The 18,466-nt window shown below is 45.6% G+C and overlaps 1 protein-coding gene and 1 non-coding gene across 2 annotated transcripts in view; both read right to left on the bottom strand.

Moving 5' to 3' along the window:
• Positions 1 to 3,144: 3,144 nt before the first annotated feature.
• CT55 (cancer/testis antigen 55) overlaps positions 3,145 to 18,466 on the bottom strand; it is a 25,548-nt gene continuing 10,226 nt past the window's right edge. Inside the window, exons 4-7 of the mRNA XM_032849323.1 lie at positions 14,421 to 14,452; positions 11,569 to 11,681; positions 4,350 to 4,462; positions 3,145 to 3,390 (exon numbers count right to left, since the gene is read on the bottom strand). Coding sequence (XP_032705214.1) covers positions 3,199 to 3,390; positions 4,350 to 4,462; positions 11,569 to 11,681; positions 14,421 to 14,452 — 450 coding nt within the window. The 3' untranslated portion in view covers positions 3,145 to 3,198. The remainder of the gene's footprint in view (positions 3,391 to 4,349; positions 4,463 to 11,568; positions 11,682 to 14,420; positions 14,453 to 18,466) is intronic.
• On the bottom strand, positions 17,598 to 17,704 carry LOC116862170. Its single transcript, XR_004381602.1, has one exon. It is a non-coding gene; the product is annotated as a U6 spliceosomal RNA (small nuclear RNA).

Raw genomic sequence — 18,466 nt, 5'->3', positions numbered from 1 at the left:
TCTCTCTGTCTGCCTCTCTGCCTACTACTTGTGATCTCTGTCAGATGAGTAAATAAAATCTTTAAAAAGAAAAAAAAAATAAACGTCTTTGAAATTAACTTCTTAGTCTTTCCATAAACACAGTGGAAGAGGCCACAGTGGAAGTGTTATAGGAGTTGAGGCATTTAGAAGATGGATTTAGAAAAGAGGATATATAGAGTCCTACCATTTGCCTACTGCAATCTGTCTCGAGCCCAAACTCAAGTGTCATAAGACCACTGTTCACTGTCCGTGTCTGGAACTATACCTCGGACTCACTGTATTCTGTGTCCTAGTCACTAGGACCAGCTACCTTCATCCAAAGGGACATGAACTACCCTTGCACCTTGTCTGCTGCTTTCCTTGTGCTTTATTGTTGTCGATGCTGTTCACTCTTTTCCAGAATTTCATCTCTATATTCTTTACAATTCCACTGGTGCCTGTAAAAATCCCATTTCAGGCCAAAGGCAAACCTAAATGTGAAAAAGAGGCTTAACCAGAGTATCCATTAGGGAAGTAAGTGCGCATTAGTTCCAAGCTCCATATGATATATTGCCTTCCTACAGTGTCGAAAAGCACTATTTGCACTGCATCAACTAGAAAGTAAGTAGGACGAAGGCTCTAGGAATGCTGGCTATTTGCTATGAGAATGGTACTGGGGCTCTGCTTTCAGCAAAATAGAAAAATGGTCATGAATTTTGACTGCCCAGTATCCTCACGTTGGACTAGCAACTTGGATCCACTACCTCATTTAATCCTCAAAATCATGGTCAAGGTTAAGGAGTCTCTCTGACGCTTTAAAAAAAAAAAGATTTTATTTATTTATTTGACAGTGGGAGAGCAAGAGAGAGAGCACAAGCAGGGGGAGCGGCAGGCAGAGGGAGAAGCCCAATCCTTAATGAGGAGGGAGCCTGATGTGGGAGTGGATCCTAGGACTCTGGGATCATGACCTGAGCCAAAAGCAGCCGCTTAATCGCTTAACTGACTGAGCCACCCAAGCCCCTGGCGCTTTTTGAATTAAGGTTTTATTTTTAAGGATCAAGCCCCATGTCAGGCTTCCTGCTCAGCAGGGAGTCTCCTCTGTCTGAACCCCCCCCCCTGGTGCTCTCTCCCTCTCTCTCTCTCTCTCTCACTCTTCCTCTCAAATAAACAAAATATTTTTTTAAAAGATTTTATTTGTAAGTAATCTCCACACTCAACATGGGGCTTGGACTCACAACCGTGAGATCAAGAGTCGCATGCTTCACTGACTGAGCCAGCCAGGCGCCCCTCATCTGTTAACTTTTTAAAGCATCATTGTTACATGCTCAGCTAATGCTGGTGAAAAAGATGAAAAGGCACAGTTCCTATTTTCACCGGGCTCACGTGTTTGAATCCCTTACGAACCCATTCCTGAGAGCCGAGGGGAAGCTGAAGTAGGAGTCCCCCCAAGATTGACTCTGTCCAGAGAAGTTCTGCTCTGCCCCTGAGACAGTGAGCAGGACACCCAAGAACTCTGTATGTTCCTGGCAAGTACTCCCACCTTTGCCTTACACCCAACACTCCCTGCCTCACCACCACGATCGATCTTGAGACCTTCATGTCAATCGCCACAAAAAGCCCGGGACATCCTGGGATCACACCAGCCCCTGGCACACCTGTTGGGAAGCTCTACTGCAGAACTCCCGGGCCCAGAAACAGGGGGTGTTGGGTCCCTGGGCTTTCAGGCGACTTGTTAAAACCTCGTTGCTAACACAGCCCAGACGGATCCTTCCTGCCCCCTGGTCCTGGCACCATAACATCATCCATTCAGGGAGGCCAGGGTGATGCCCTGACGGGGGCGAGAGAGATGGTCAAAGACCGTGGTGAGCCACCGTCTGTCTCAAGATCACCCTCCCCACAGGTACCCGGTTAGAGAGTACGGGGGTTGGGGGTTGAGGTGGGAGAATCCATGGTCCCTGCATCTGTCCTGTCTGGGGCTGGGCTTCTCAGGGGTTCCCATGGGCTGGTGCTGCTTCAGCAGGATGAGTTTCAGGAGAACCTGGAGCCAACAGTGCTCCCACTTGCCCCATCCTGTCCCGTGACTCCATGGCTCAGGAAGCCTGAACATGAACAGAAGGCATGAAGAGAAGGCAAGTTCAACCAGGGGAAAGGATCTGGGCCTTGCATTCAAGGCTGTAATCCCAGGAGCTAGCACATAGAAGGCAATCACTATTTCTAGAGTGAATCAATGAGTGATACCTAAAATCTAGAAGACACTGACTCCACCTACTGAGCATAATATGGGGGAACTAACCACTACTTGGCTGGGTCATCTCATGGACCTGTAATGCAAACTCAGATTAACAAAAAAAACTTGGGGCGCCTGGGTGGATCAGTGGGTTAGAGGCTCTGCCTTAGGCTCAGGTCATGATCCCAGGGTCCTGGGATCAAGCCCCACATCAGGCTCTCTGCTCTGCGAGGAGTCTGCTTCCTCCTCTCTCTCTGCCTGCCTCTCTGCCTACTTGTGATCTCTGTCTGTCAAATAAATAAATAAAATCTTAAAAAAAAAAAACTTACGGTGGACACCGAGTTTTAAAAATAAAGGTTCTTAGAGGTGCCTGGGCAGCTCACTGGGTTAAGCCTCTGCCTTCAGCTCACCTGGGATCGAGCCCCAAATTGAGGTTTCTGCTCGGCGGGGAGCCTGCTTCCACCCCACCGCCCCCCCCACTGCCTGCCTCTCTGCCTACTTGTGATCTGTCAAATAAATAAATAAATAAAAATCTTTTTAAAAAAGGTAAAGGTTCTTAGGGGTGCCTGGGTGGCTCAGTTGGTTACATGTCTGCTTTCATCTCAGGTCATGATCCTGGGGTCCTGGGATTGAGCCCTGAGTCAGGCTCCTTGCTCACTGGGGAGTCTGCTTCTCCCTCTCCCTCTGCCCCTCCCCACCCCCTACTCATTCTCTCTCTTTCTCAAATAAATAAAGTCTTTAAAAAAATAAACAAAGGATTAAGGTAAAAATGTCTTTAATCAATAATGAAAAATGCTGGCCACTCTCCAGAAGGTACACTCCATTTAACCAGCCCACATGGAACTTGAAAGGCTGTGCTTGAATTAACTGTTGAGGCTTACTAAGCTCTTTTTCACAAAACACATTTAAACCAGGCCTTTTGCTGATAAGAAAAGAGAAGGCACCCAGGGAACACAAATGCTGTTCTCTTATTAGCACCTTTTCACTGGAGTCATAGAAATTGCTCTCCAAGTGTAGCAGGACTGAATGCTCTCCACCACGACAGCATTAACAATATCGGATACATGAGGTGTGTATCCAGCAGGCAGCTTCAGAGATTCCAAGGTGAAAAAGATGCTATCATCTATCACCCCATTTCTTCCATGGAGGCTAGTAATGCAGACCTGTAATTACAGATAATAGAACTGTTGATGTAAAAGCACCGTCCGCTGTAACCTGGCCTGCATCTCCTCGCTCTCACTTTAATCTGTAGGTCACTCCATTCCCAGCCTGGCCGCCATGTTGGAAACACCGGGAACACTTTGTAAAACTACCCATGGCGACCCCTACCTCACAGCCGCTAAGTCAGAAGTCCTGCAGACCTGGCCCCGGTCGAGGATTAGAAACTTTGCACTAGATACACCACATAATGTCCATTAACCTCTCCAGCGAAGGCTGAGGGAGTGAAAGGGGCAGAGTGAGAAAGGAATGTGGTGGCCAACAGAAGGCCATTTCTCTACTTCCTGGGTCACATCCCAAGCACCAACTGTCCCTTTGTACAGACCAACTTTCCCATTCCTTTCCACTCTCTGATACCTAAGTCACACTCAGCATTTACCACAAGCTCTGGTCCCCTTCTTCCCCCCCACAATTCCCTCAACAAGATTTGTTTTCGGTTCAGGTTGCTCTCAGGGTATTTTAATACCTCCCAAGTAGACTGTCTAATTTAGATCTTAATTATATGTGTGTTGTAGAGTATCCTCAGATTGTGTCCATTTAGAAGCATGGTCTGGGGGCACCTGGGTGGCTCAGTGGGTTAAGCCTCTGCCCTCGGCTCAGGTCATGATGTCAGGGTCCTGGGATCGAGCCCCGCATCAGGCTCTCTGCTCAGCAGGGAGCCTACTTCCTCCTCTCTCTCTGCCTGCCTCTCTGCCTACCTGTGATCTTTGTCTGTCAAATAAATACATAAAATCTTAAAAAAAGAAAGAAAGAAGAAGCACGGTCTGCTCAATAAGGAAAGAGACTCTTCCTTGGCAAAGAATGGTTTTGCCAACACATCACATGGAATCCCGGGCAGCAGCAAAGGTCACTCAAGGAAGGAGAAGCAGAACCCAATAACAAGAGCTACACGCCAACGGACTACCTCATGCACATGCTTATGTCTCCGAGGCTTCACCGACAGGGCCCTTCTGTTCAGTGTCTCTGACGGGGTGCAAAACTCAACTTCTACTCGGTCCCCCTGGTAAGGCTCGAAACCTAAAACAGCCACGGAGAGAAATTGAGTTGAAAGGATCTCTCAGTCTTAGTAACGCTCAGTTTCACAGTTACCTCGACATTATGAGACCCTAAAATAATTTCAGTTACATCGAGAGTACATTTTGAACCTTTTAAAACAGGGAACCTTGAAAGTCTTCCTGTCAGAAAGGACGTCTGTAATCCTCTAGACATCGATTCTCTCTCTGGTTTAACTGAGTCTGTTGGGCATCCCAGGCCAAGCTCTTTGGGAGCAGCACGGGATTTATTAAACCACCGTTCAAGTTCGCAATCCCTCTGGAGACGCAGGGAAGTACGTAAGACAGGGCACATGTGTCATTCTGGCTGCCTGGCTTCCAACTACTCGACCTGCAACCTTGGGCAAGTTTCTTAACCTCTTTGTGCCTTGATTCCTTCATCTATAAAATGAGAAGCGAACTGTAGGACTTAGCACAGGGAGTTGAAGGGAGAATTAATCAGTGCATATAAAACTCACAGAACAGTGCCTGGCACATAGTCAGCCCCAAATACACGCCACAGCCTAAAACTGCCAAGATTCTGCCGGGCTATCAAGTCAGGAGGATCGCTGGGAAATGCGAGAAACTCCAGGTTAGCTTTACCCAAAACATTTACAGGCAAACTCAACTCCGATGTCTTGTCATGCAGGGTAGAGATTAGTCTGAATGTCCTTGCTATAATATAAACCTATAACTACTTACTTGTTTAATAATTTGGTAACCCCCCTTTTTTAGTTTTCACTAAACCCTTTTTGGCAGCAATGAGCAGAAGCATGAATGCATGTTTAGGGAAAATGAGTCATGAAATAATTTTCCAGGAAAGTTGATGAATATACGAATTATATGATTCCTCTGGGCTATGGATTGAATGTGTCCCCCTAAAATTCCTGTGTCAAAGCCCTGACCTCCAGGGTGACTGTAATCAGAGATGGGGCCTCTAAGGAAGTAACTAAGATTAAATGAGCTCCTAAGAAGGGGCACCTGGCCAGCTCAGTCAATAGAGCCTGTGACTCTTGATCTTGGGGTCATGAGTTCAAGTCCCATGTTGGGTGTAGACATAAATAAAAAAACAAAGAAAGGGAACCTAATCTGATAGGATTAGTGTCCTTGTAAGAAGGGGCACTGAGGGTTCTGTGCTCTCTCTCTCCCCGCCTCACACACACACCAAGGAAAGGTCATGTGAGGACTCCGTAAGCTGGTTAAGCATCTGCCTTTGGCTCAGGTCATGATCCCAGAGTCCTAGGATCGAGCCCCATGTTGGGCTCCTCTGCCCTTCCCCCTGCTTGTGCTCTCTGTCTCCCTTTCAAATAAATAAAACTTAAAAAAAGAAAAATATACTGACTATTGTAAATGCCCAAACTTAAAACCAATTTGTTAGTTACACATAATAATTTCAAAAGTTGATTTAACTTTAAGCAAGTGTAACACCATTTTTTAGCCCCAAAATGACTCAGATTGGACAAGAGAGGATATGGTCACCCCCTATAGCTATAGCTCTAGGAGCGGGGTGCCCTACACAAGCTTTGGCCTTTGGTAGATGTATAAAGTCATTGCCAACGTGCAGCCTGGCAATGAGGTATCTAGAGGAATAAATACTCCAACATCTCCCGGTCTACTCCAGTCTCCCGAATCCAATCATAAGAATGTCAGCAGCTGAAGAACAGGGTCTTTTAGTGACTGTTGGTCACTACAGAGGCAGACTGAAGCAGGGAGGCTACCTCTGAACTGAGTAAGATGCCATGCAATTGAGTAATTCAAGGCATAAGAGAAAATCCAAAAAGGGATAAGAAGGTTACATGGAGGGAGGCCTGGGTGGCTCAGTTGGTTAAGCCTCTGCCTTTGGCTCAGCTCAGGACCTCAGGGTCCTGGGATCGAGTCCTGCATCGGTCTCCCTGGTCACTGAGGAGCCTGCTTCTCCCTCTGCTTCCGCAGCCCCCCACCCCCGCTTATGCTTGAGCTCTCTTTGATAAGGAAAAATAAAGTCTTAAAAGGTTACATGGAATTTCCTTTTACTCTTTCAAATGGGCACACAAGCCAATAAGTTCTTTAAAAAACAAAAGTGTTACTTATTTACATGAAAGAGAGAGTGTGAGTAGGAGAGGGACAAAGAATCTGAAGCAGGCTCCCCGCTGAGCAGGAAGCCTGACTCAGGGCTTGATCCCAAGACCCCGGAGATCTTGACCTGCGCCAAAGGCACGTGCTTAACCGACTGAGCCTCCCAGGTGACCCTCAAGCCAGTATATTCTGAAAAATAAAGAAAAAAAACCTTATTTGAGACCCCAGGCTTCTAACTCAGACACACTGGTTAGATAAGGATATGTAGGATATTGGGCACCCTAAAAACTAGAGAATGAAATTCCAGCCTTGTGTATTTGGTAGACTCTGCACCCCCGCCCTGAGGCTGAATGCTCTATTCTATTTTAGCATCCTTCACCAAAATGGTTAAGATTTACTGTTTATTTACCTAAAAAAACATAATCTTGGACCCATTCCTGATGTTAACCATTTCCAACAAGCAAACACTCATGAACGTAAACCCTCTCATCCTTGCCTGCAAAATGGGGCAGGTCACCACCATCCTGTGAAGTAGGTCACCACAAATGGGATCTTGGGCTTGGAAGCACCCATTCAAGCACCTCCACTCACATAGTTCTGCACGGAAGAATACACAGGCTCAGCTACTCCCTCTTCTGTGCTCCAGGCCCACACGGTCTCCACAGATTGACTTCCCACTTCTTCCTCAACCCACTGCTAGTTGTTTCCGTCACTATCCCATCCTACCACAACCGACTGCATCCGGGTTACCTCAAAAGGTTCTCAACAGGAGTAAATCTAGTGTAAATTACAAACCTAACACAGGACCACATCGTACCCCATCATCGTACCCCAGGGATCCTCCTGGCACTTACAATCCCATCTCATACCACCCCTCGTTCAGGTCATACCACACATGCCCACCACACTGCCCTGTCCACCCTTCAGTTCCCAAGACAGGCCATGGGTTTTCCCACCGTAGGAATTTTACAGTGACTCTTCCCTGATTTAAGTATTTTCCCCAGCCAAACTCCTCCTTCAGGTCCAAGTCATTTCCTCAATGAGGCCTTCCCTAATCTGCTACCAATAGCAAACCCCACCCCACCCCACCCCACTCCCAGTACTATCACAGCACCTGGTTCAAGTCCTGGAGAGGAGAAAACACTCTGGAACTCTCTCTCTTTTGGCAGGGGTGGGGGGACTCACTCACTTGCTGCCCATCTGAGATCTACCTCATCAGAATGCAAATATTAGGAAAACAGTACCTGGGACAGGGCCAGGCACTCAAATATTCTGTTGCAAGAACATCAACAAGAAAAGAATATACACTGAGTCCCCATCGCGTGGGATGAGAAAATTTAACAATTTTTCCATCTTTTAGATTCCCATTATTTTTTTTAAAGTTTTTATTTATTTATTTGAGAGAGAGAGAGAGAGAAAAAAAGAGAGATTGGGGGCAGGGGCAGATGGAGGGAATCCCAAGCAGACTCCCCACTAACAGTGAAGCCTGAGTCAGGGCTTGATCTCAGGACCCATGAGATCATGACCTGAGCTGAAATCATGAGTTGGACCCTTAACCGACAGAGCCACCCAGACACCTCAATTCCAATTATGTATTTGGTTTTAGATTTATTTACTTATTTTAGAGAGAGGGAGTGGGGGAGGGAGCAGAGGGAGAGGGAGAAAATCTCAAGCAGACTCCCCGCTGAGCAGGGAGCCCTACACAGGCTTGACCCCCACGACCCTGTGATCGTGACCTGAGCCGAAATTAAGAGTTGGGTGTCAGGGGTGGCTGGGTGGCTCAGTGGGTTAAAGCCTCTGCCTTCGACTCCGGTCGTGGTCCCAGGGTCCTGGGATCGAGCCCCGCATCAGGCTCTCTGCTTAGCGAGGAGCCTGCTTCCTCCTCTCTCCCCCTGCCTGCCTCTCTGCCTACTTGTGATCTCTGTCAAATAAATAAAATCTTTAAAAAAAAAGAGTTGGGTGTCAGTCACTTAACCAACTGAGCCCTTCCCATTACATTAAATTGGAATTTATCTTTGGTCTTTTTCCTTAGGTTTCATAATCAGATTAACAGCAGCTCTTCTGACAATGCTAAGTATGACTGATTAGGCGCTCAGGCCTTTCTAATACATTCTTCTTTTCCACTCTTCAGAGGTCTATTATGCTGATTCACTCAATTTAATTTTGCCGCAGTAAAACCTTTCGCCTGTGCTCTGGGTCCAGCCTCTCTTTTATGCCTCAGGGTCCTGGTTCCATCGGTCCTTCCCACTCTTTCCTGCACCTTTCATCACTACCTTTGGCATTAAAAACACTTTCAAGTGTTTCCCATCTTGAGATGAATTCTCCTAGCAAGGGCTACCGTTGGTGGCGCCTTCCTGTTGGCATGGTTACACGGACCGGGAAATTGACTTCGGAGTTTAGCAATCCCAGGGGCCTTTTCTCCTTGAACGAGCTATTTCTAACTAAACGTGTCTTAAAATCCCAGCTGTCACCAATAATCATCTCTGGGGACTTCCACGGTTACCAACTACAGTCAAGTCCTGACTTTTTTTTTAAGATTTTATTTATTCATTTGACAGAGAGAGATCACAAGTAGGCAGAGAGGCAGGCAGAGAGAGAGGAGGTAGCAGGCTCCCTGCTGAGCAGAGAGCCCAACACGGGGCTCAATCCCAGGACCCCAAGATCATGACCTGAGCTGAAGGCAGAGCCTTACCCACTGAGCCACCCAGGTGCCCCAAGTCCTGACTTTTAAATCCCAGAAAAATGAAGTGGAAAGCTGCCTGGTATGGCTGAACCAACTTCCCCCTTTGGTATTCGAGCTACACAACAGCTGGTTGGGCTTAAACAGGTACCAAAGTTTTACTTCTCTTTGTCTTTCCAAAGCTAGCCTGGCAGAGGGTGGCAAGGTATAGAGTCTGGCTGGGAAAGCATCTTACCCAGGCAGCCTTCCCCAAGTCTCCCCACAGCAGGTGGTCATTCTGTCTTCCCTGCTCAATAATGTTGTTTTCATCATGTTCTTTCAATGTACCCACATGTCCTAGGGAACTCGGGTGGCTCAGCTGGCTAAGTGTCTGCCTTTGGCTCAGGTCATGATCCTAGGGTCCTGGGATTGAGTCCCACATGAGGCTCCTTTTTTTTAAGATCTTATTTTTTTTAAAGATTTTATTTATTTATTTGACAGAGAAAGATCACAAGTAGCCAGAAAGGCAGAGAGGCAGGGTTGGGGGTGGTGAAGCAGGCTCCCACTGAGCAGAAAGCCAGATTCGGGGATTGATCCCAGGACCCCGAGATCATGTTCTGAGCCAAAGGCAGAGGCTTAACCCACTGAGCCACCCAGGAGCCCCTTACATCAGGCTCCTTGCTTGGCAGGGAGCCTGCTTCTCTCTCTGCCTGCTGCTCCCTATGCTTGGCTCTTTCTCGCTCTCTGATAAATAAATAAATCAAATCTTTAAATAAATAAATAAATATAATCTTTTTAAAAAAATGTGCCTACACGTCCATCTCTCCCAATTAGACTATGAACCCTTTACACACAGGGTTTAATAAAGTCTTACTTGTCTTGTCTTGCCACTACCAAGCACTATATCATGAGCTGAGTTAAACTCAACTAGCATAAACAAATTAAGAAATAATCGCTTTAGGCATGAAACAACACAGTTAGACCTGATGATTACAAAGAGAATTCAACAATAGTACACACACACACACACACACACACACACACACACACACGGGAAGTGCTAGAGGAGGTCATCAAGAGGATGTGACCACCAGCTGACCCAGGAAGAGGAGCCTGGGAGCTTGGGGGCTCCTAACCCCCTGCCCTGTCCTGGGAATGTATGTTCTGACCCCCAACTCCCGCAGGTGGAAGTCAAAGCCTGTAGAGAGTAAGGTGTGGCAGAGACCATCTGGACCGTATATGTGACTGAACCCAATTAAGGCATCTATGTAAACTTCTAATATTCTGGCAGATGGGTGCAAAGATCTACTCCTTTTGTGTCCCCACCAGACAAGCTTCGTTTGTAAGTTCCCTTGCTTACTACACCAGCCACCTACCAATCAGGAGTGGCCTGCCTCTTTCCTTGGTCTCCCTGGGCCCTCCATGTGTGGTGCTGTGGGCGGGGCAGGGGGGCAGGCAGAGTTTGCAAGTGAACAGAATATAGTTATATATATATATATGTATATATATATATAATTATACTAATATAATATTAGTATAAGGCTAACTCCAAACTTGGTTTTAAAGCATTTGAAATATTTTTTAAAAGACTTTATTTATTTATTTGACAGACAGAAATCACAAGTAGGCAGAGAGGCAGGCAGAGAGAGAGGGGGAAGCAGGCTTCCTCCTGAGCAGAGAGCCTGATGCAGGGCTCAATCCCAGGACACTGAGATCATGACCTGTGCCGAAGGCAGAGGCTTAACCCGCTGAGCCACCCAGGTGCCCCTGAAATAATTTTTAAAAAAACAGTATCCCTGTGCAGCACCTGGGGTGTTCAGTTGGTTGGACATCTGACTCTTGGTTTTGGCTCAGGTTGTGATCTCAGGGTCCTAGGAATGAGCACATGGGGCTCCGCACTCAGTAGGGAGTCTGCTTCAGGATTCTCTCTCCCTCTCCCCCACTTGCACTCTCTCTAAAATAAATAAATAAATCTTTTAAAAATTCAAATAAAAGAACAAGAATATCCCTGTGTACCTGTATTATTTTTCAGTTAGATTAGAAATTCAGTGCCCATATGAATGGAAAAATGACACAAAACTAGCAACCACATCCAATAAATGAAATGTCAACAAATGACAGCCTCAGTTTCTAAGAACATTATGTCATCTTTCCCTTGCTGCACATTATTTTTGATTCCTAAGGCCCACCTCAAGTACCAAAGAGCCTCTGATTGGAGTGGAGGACACTAGAGAAGTAGTTCTAATCCAAAAATCCTCTTGCCAAATGACATGTTCCAAATCTGACCCCGGAAATGGTGCCCGAAACCATCTCCAAAGCCAGTCAATAAAATTAAAAGGCAAAACCGAATTTTAAATGTTGAACCATGTAAACCGTACCTTTACAAACGACATCTAGAGAGAAGTAGGTTGTGTGATCAATGTAGTTAGTGCCTTCCACGACAGTGGAAACACAGCCAAATGAAACTCTGGCATAGGAGTCCCGGGGCCCACTGCCATGGCAACTGTCACAGAGTGCATCCACCTGTGAGAAAAGGAAACCATTCCAGCAAACATAACGCAGTTTGAAAATGCAGAAACATGCTTAAATCACTGTCGTTCCAGAAGTGGTTGAAACAATTATAATAAACAGTGGTGAACAGAGTTCACCTGACAAATTATCACAGGCATGAGATGATGAAAATAATGAATGAGCTTTTTATCTTTTATTACTTTATTTTTTAGAGCAGTTTAGGAGTATTGAGCTGAAATTTCCCATACATTCTGCCCCTCTGTCCTTAGTGTGCCCTATTACTAGCACCTTGCACTGTTGGACTGGTACATCTGTGTAATTGATGAACCGATACTGATACCATATCTTTAAAGTCCACAGTTTATTTTTTTAAGGTTTTATTTATTTATTTGCCAGAGAGAGAGAGAGCACAAGAGAGCACAAGCAGGAGGAACAGCAGGCAGCGAGAGAGGGGGAAGCAGGCTCCCCGCTGAGCAGAGAGCCTGATGTGGGGCTTGATCCCAGGACCCTGAGATCATGACCTGAGCCTGAGGCAGATGCTTAACCCCCAGAGCCACCCAGACGTCCCTAAAGTCTATAGTTTAAATGAAGGTTCACTCTTAGTGTTATCTTTCATATATATTTTTTAAGATTTTATTTATTTTGAGAGTGAGCGAGCTGGAGGAGGGGCAGAGGCAGAGGGAGAGAGAGAATCTTAAGCAGGCTCCACACCCAGTATGGTGCCCAATGTGGGGCTCAATCTCACGACCCTGAAATCATGACCTGAGCCAAAATCCAGAGTCTGATGCTTAACTGACTGAACCACCCAGGCGTCCCTGTTCTGTCATATAGTTTTTAAATGTGTCTGAAAACATACTTTGTGTACCAACCAAGTTCAATGCACTGATAGTACTAGATTCAAAGGTAGGAGATACACTGTTCCTGCCTTCCAGCAAGTCACAATTCAAGGGGAATAAAAGACAAAAATCAGTTATCCAGTGTAAGTTATGACAAATGATAAAACCAAATGCAAATGTAGGCTTCTGGGAATTCCCAGTAGGGAGAGAATTTCAGGTGAAAGAACATAGGACACAGTCTTGGAGAGAGTGGGATCTGACATGGGCTGTGAGAGAAGAGAATGATTTTTACCTGGCAAATGGAGGCAGGGTTAAGGACAGGGATAGGAAGATGGCAGGGGGAGAGACACAACACATTCCAAGTTAGAGGAACAAGGAAGAAAACTAAGATTCCAGATCAGTGCACCCAGAAGGCAAAACATGAAATATACAGTTGGGAAAATAACAGGGGAAGGGAGAAGCTCTAAAACGACAAAGACTTAATTTATCTACAATAGGGAGGCATTCAAAACCTTTATTACTGGAAGTACAGTGCCTTCATTTTGTATTTTGTTTTTCTTCTTTTTTTTTTTTTGAGAGAGAGAGCGCGTGTGTGTATACGTGGTGGGGACGGGAGGCAGAGGGAGAGGGAGAGAGAGACTCTCAAACAGGCCCCTCCCTGAGCACAGAGCCCCACGTGGAGCCTGAAGCGGAGCCTCATGCCGGGCTGGGACCCCACCACCCTGAGATCATGACCCGAGCCGAAATCAAGAGTTGTCCTCTTAAGTGACTGAGCCACCCAGGCATCCCGTTGCTTTTCTAACTGTGCAAATAATACATATTCATTATAGAAATACATGAGACAGAGAAAGAAGCAAAAAACTACACATAATTCACAAAATCTACTACCTACCTAAAGATAAACACTGACCCCATTCTGGTACTGACCCTGCTCCAGATGTCTGTACTATGCATAAATATCTATGCACTTTTTTTTAAGATTTTATTTATTTGACAGAGATCACAAGTAGGCAGAGAGAGAGGAGGAAGCAGGCTCCCTGCTAAGCAGAGAGCCTGATGCAGGGCTCGATCCCAGGACCCTGGGATCATGACCTGAGCCCAAGGCAGAGGCTTCAACCCACTGAACCACCCCATCTATGCACTTTTTTAAAAAAGATTTTATTGATTTATTTGACAGAGAGAGACACAGTGAGAGAGGGAACACAAGCAGAGGGAGTGGGAGGAGAAGCAGGCTTCGCCAAGCAGAGAGCCCGATGTGAACCTCGAGCCCAGGATCCAGGAATTGTGACCTGAGCCGAAGGCAGGCACTTAACGACTGAGCCACCCAGGCGGCACCCTATGCACTATTTTAAGGGAAAATTTAGTATTATATGTATTATTGATTTATTACCAAATGACTGCAAATATGTCGATAGACTGTTGAAACATTATTTTATTTTTTTTAAGATTTTATTTATTTATTTGTTAGAGAGAGGTAGAGGGAGAAACAGACTCCCAGCTGAGCAGAGACCCTGATGCAGGGCTCGATCCTAGGACCCTGGGATCATGACCTGAGCCAAAGGCAGAGGCTTTAACCCACTGAGCCATCCAGGTGCCCTCATGAAGTTTCTAATGGAAACTTGATCCATGGAGGTGTCAATTCATTCTTATGGGGCTTTTGTTTTTGTTTTTAATAGCCTAAGTCACGGCCTATTTCCATTTCTCTGTCTAGGCATTTCCAGCTGCCAAGGCCAATCTCATGGTCAGTTCCCCCTCATTCATTTTCAGCAAGGAATTAAGCACCAGGCTCCCAACTACAGCCCCACCACCACTTCTGTCAATATCCAAATGGATGACCTCGAAGACCCTGTCCTCTCTGTTCCTGACTCTCTACTAACCACCACACGGAGTAAACATGCCTTCTCACAATCTGAACCTAGCTGTCCACACCCCACAACTAGAACACTGGTAGGTTATTTTTTAAATTACAAATAGTTTATGTTCATTAATGCAGAAACAGTGAACACAGATATTTTCTCTGAGCAAATAAAGGCCACTGGACAAGGCCTCCGGTATCAACTTCCTGGCATCTATCCTGGATTTCTCTGCCTTCCCTCATACAACAGTGGAGGGACACCCAAGCGCCTTACCCAAGACCAACCCCCCAGCTGGGCACATGGTACCACTCTGTCTTGTCTCTGTGTCTTCCCTCTATATGAACAGATTTTCCTCTTCTTTTTTTTTATTTTTATTTATTTTTTTAAAGATTTTATTTATTTATTTTATTTTTTTTTAAAGATTTTATTTATTTATTTGACAGACAGAGAACACAAGTAGGCAGAGAAGCAGGCAGAGAGAGAGAGAGAGAAGCAGGCTCTGCACTGAGCAGAGAGCCCGATGCGGGGTTTGATCCCAGGACCCTGGGATCACGACCCGAGCCGAAGGCAGAGGTTTCAACCACTGAGCCACCCAGGCGCCCCTCCTCTTTTTTTTTTTTTAATTTTACTTATTTATTTGACAGAAAGAGACAGAGCGAGAGAGGGAACACAAGCAGGGGGAGTGGGAGAGGGAGAAGCAGGCATCCCGCTGAGCAGGGAGCCCAATGTGGGGCTCGATCCTAGGACCCTGGAATCATGACCTGAGCCATAGGCAGACGCTTAAAGACCACCCAGGCGCCCCAATTTTTCTCTTTCTAATGAATCCATATACAAACATTCTCTAGACCTTCCTCTTTCTTTCTGGTAAGTATCTTTGTTAATTTTATCGCGTTTACCTTAAACTTATAATCAACTCAAAAACCGAAGTTTTTAAATATCCTTTTCATCCAGAAGCAGTCTGGTTTTCCATTCAATCAGTTCTCTTTCTATTGCCATCAGGAATGTTTTGTAGCTGTCTTCATTGTTTTTGTTTTATTTTTATTTTCTTAATTCTAGTACAGGTGATCTACACTGTTTTATGAGCTGCAGGCATACAATACAGTGATACAATTCCATACATTACTCACTGCTCATCATAAGGGTACTCTTAGTCCTTCTTTTAAAAAAAAAAACCTCCCTTGATCCTATTTCTCCTTCAGTCTCATTTCTTTGCTCCTCCTCCCAGCAAAAGACATTTAAACATTCATCTATACTCACCTCCCCATCTCCCATCAGCTCCTCACTGCTCTCCTATCAGGCCTTATATCCCCAATATGCCTCTGAAACTGCTCTTAAAATCACCAGCAAGGTTGCCAAATCCAACAGTCCATTTTCTCCGCTCCCATCACTCAACCTCTTAGCATTTGATCCAACTGGAAAACCTTGCCTGGCTTCGATGTGACCCCCCTCTCCTGGAGAGGCTCCATCTCAGCCTCCTCTGTTAACACTCCCTTCCTGTTTCCTGTCCTTGAGCTGAATACACCAAGTTACAGACATAGTGTCCCGTCAGTATCTCAAGCCCAACATGGACAAAACTTAATATATTCTGAACTTCCCAGAAAAAAAACTGCACTCCCCCCCATCTTCTACAACTCAGAAAATGGCAAGTTCCGCTCACCTGCACAAGATGGGCGCATTCCAGTATATAAAAATTAAGCTGCACGGGCACCTGGGTGGCTCAGTGGGTTAAAGCCTCTGCCTTCGGCTCAGGTCATGACCCCAGAGTCCTGGGATGGAGCCCCATATCCGGCTCTCTGCTCAGCGGGGAGCCTGCTTCCTCCTCTCTCTCTCTCCCTGACTCTCTGCCTACTTGTGATCGCTCTCTGTCAAATAAATAAATAAAATCTTAAAAAAAAATTAAACTGCACAAAGTCAAAAGACAGCCTTGGAGGAAATACTGGCAAAACATTCATATGAGGGGTGCCTGAGTGGCTCAGCTGGTTAAGCATCTGTCTTTGGCTCTGGTCACGATCCCAGGGTCCTGGGATTAAGCTCATGTTGGCGGGGGGGGGGGGGGTTGTCCCTGCTTAGTGGGAAGCCTGCTTCTCCCTCTCCCACTCCCCCTGCTTGAGTTAAAAAATAAAAATTTAAAAAAGCTCATATGAGAAATTTCCCAACAAAACTCTCATTCCCATAACATAAACAGCTCTAATGCTCCTACTGTGGAAATGGCTCTCAGAAGAGAAACGTTGCTGTACTCTCCCCAACACTTACAGAAATGCAAAATAAAATTGTGAGACTGTTTTTTTTTTCAAGATTGGCAAATATTTCAAAGATTGAAATATTTCCATCCTTCTTAATATTGGCACAGGAATTTTCCACAGCCGGCTGTTGACAGTGCTAATTGGTAAAATAAAGCTGAAGCATAATTTGATGATGATATCTATTAAAATGGTAAATATCAGAGCACCTGGGTGACTCAGTGATTAAGCATCTTCCTTCGCCTCAGGGTATGATCCTGGGGTTCTGGGATGGAGCCCCGCATCAGGCTCCTAGCTCAGGGGGAAGCCTGCTTCTCCCTCTCCCACTCCCCCTGCCTGTGTTCCCTCTGTCGCTGTCTCTCTCTCTCTCTGTCAAATAAATAAATAAAATCTTTAAAACATGGTAAATATCTTCACTGAGGTGACAGTTGCATGACTAAATGCAACTGCATTTACTAAAAACATCCAGGAACTATGCCTTTAAAAAATGAGAATCTTGGGGCCCCTGGGTGGCTCAGGGGGTTAAGCATGTCACTCTTGGTCTCAGCTTAGGTCTTGATACCAGGGTTGTGTTCAAGCCCCATGGGGATCCTACTTAAAACAAGTGGAGAATCGGGGGATTTGGAGGGTAGAAAAAGAATAAATGAAACAAGATGGGATCTGGAGGGAGACAAACTATAAGAGACTCTTAATCTCACAAAACAAACTGAGGGTAGCTGAGGGCAGGGGGGTAGGGAGGGGGGGTGGGGTTATGGACATTGGGGGGGTGTGCTATGGTGAGTGCTGTGAAGTGTGTAAACCTGGCGATTCACAGACCTGTACACCTGGGGCTAGTAATACAGTATATGTTTATTAAATAAATAAATAAATAAATAAAAATAAATTTTTAAAAAGTAGAGAATCTTATGGTAAGTGTGTTGTACCTCAATACTGCTCTTTTTTTAATTTTTAGATTTTATTTTTAAAAAATATGGAACGCTTCACGAATTTGCGTGTCATCCTTGTGCAGGGGCCATGCTAATCTTTTCTGTATCGTTCCAATTTTAGTATATGTGCTGCCGAAGCGAGCACAATACTGCTCTTTTTAAAAAGTGGTTAAAATGAGTGGCTCAGTGGGTTAAGCATCTGCCTTTGGCTCAGGTCACGATCTCACAGTCCTGGGATTGAGCCCCACATCGACCCCCCCTTGGGCTCCTTGCTCAGTGGGGAACCTGCTTCTCCCTCTCCCTCTCCGCACCCCCCCCCATTTTCTGTCCCCGTCTCTCTCTCAAATAAATAAATAAAACGTTTAAAAAAACTGGTTAGGGCACCGGGGAAGCTCAGTTGGTTAAGCAACTACCTTCAGCTTAGGTCGTGATCCTGGAGTTCCAGGATCGAGTCCCACATCGGGCTCCCTGCTCAGCAGGGAGTCTGCTTCTCCCTCTGACCCTCTCCCCTCTCATGCTCTCTCTCACACTTTCTCTCAAGTACATAAATAAAATCTTTAAAAAAAATTGGATAAAATGCATGTCTGTTCACCTAGCAATTACAGTTCAACAAAATCAACAATCCTTTACAAGGCTGAAAAAAAGAAGTTGCAGAATAATATAGACTCTAGGGGCACCTGGGTGGCTCAGTGAGTTAAGCCTCTGCTTTTGGCTTGGGTCATGATCTCAGGTCCTGGGATCTGAGCCCACATTGGGCTCTCTGCTCATCAGCAGGGAGCCTGCTTTCCCCTCTCTCTCTGCCTGCCGCTATGCCTACTTGTGATCTCGCTCTCTGTGTCAAATAAATAAATAAAATCTTTTTAAATAGAATAATATAGACTCTAGTAAATTATTATCGCTAACCACA

This window comes from Lontra canadensis, unplaced genomic scaffold, assembly GCF_010015895.1.
Source record: "Lontra canadensis isolate GAN:19392208 unplaced genomic scaffold, GSC_riverotter_1.0 scaffold223, whole genome shotgun sequence".
Taxonomy (NCBI): domain Eukaryota; kingdom Metazoa; phylum Chordata; class Mammalia; order Carnivora; family Mustelidae; genus Lontra; species Lontra canadensis.
This window is presented reverse-complemented; position numbering and strand designations above follow the sequence as displayed.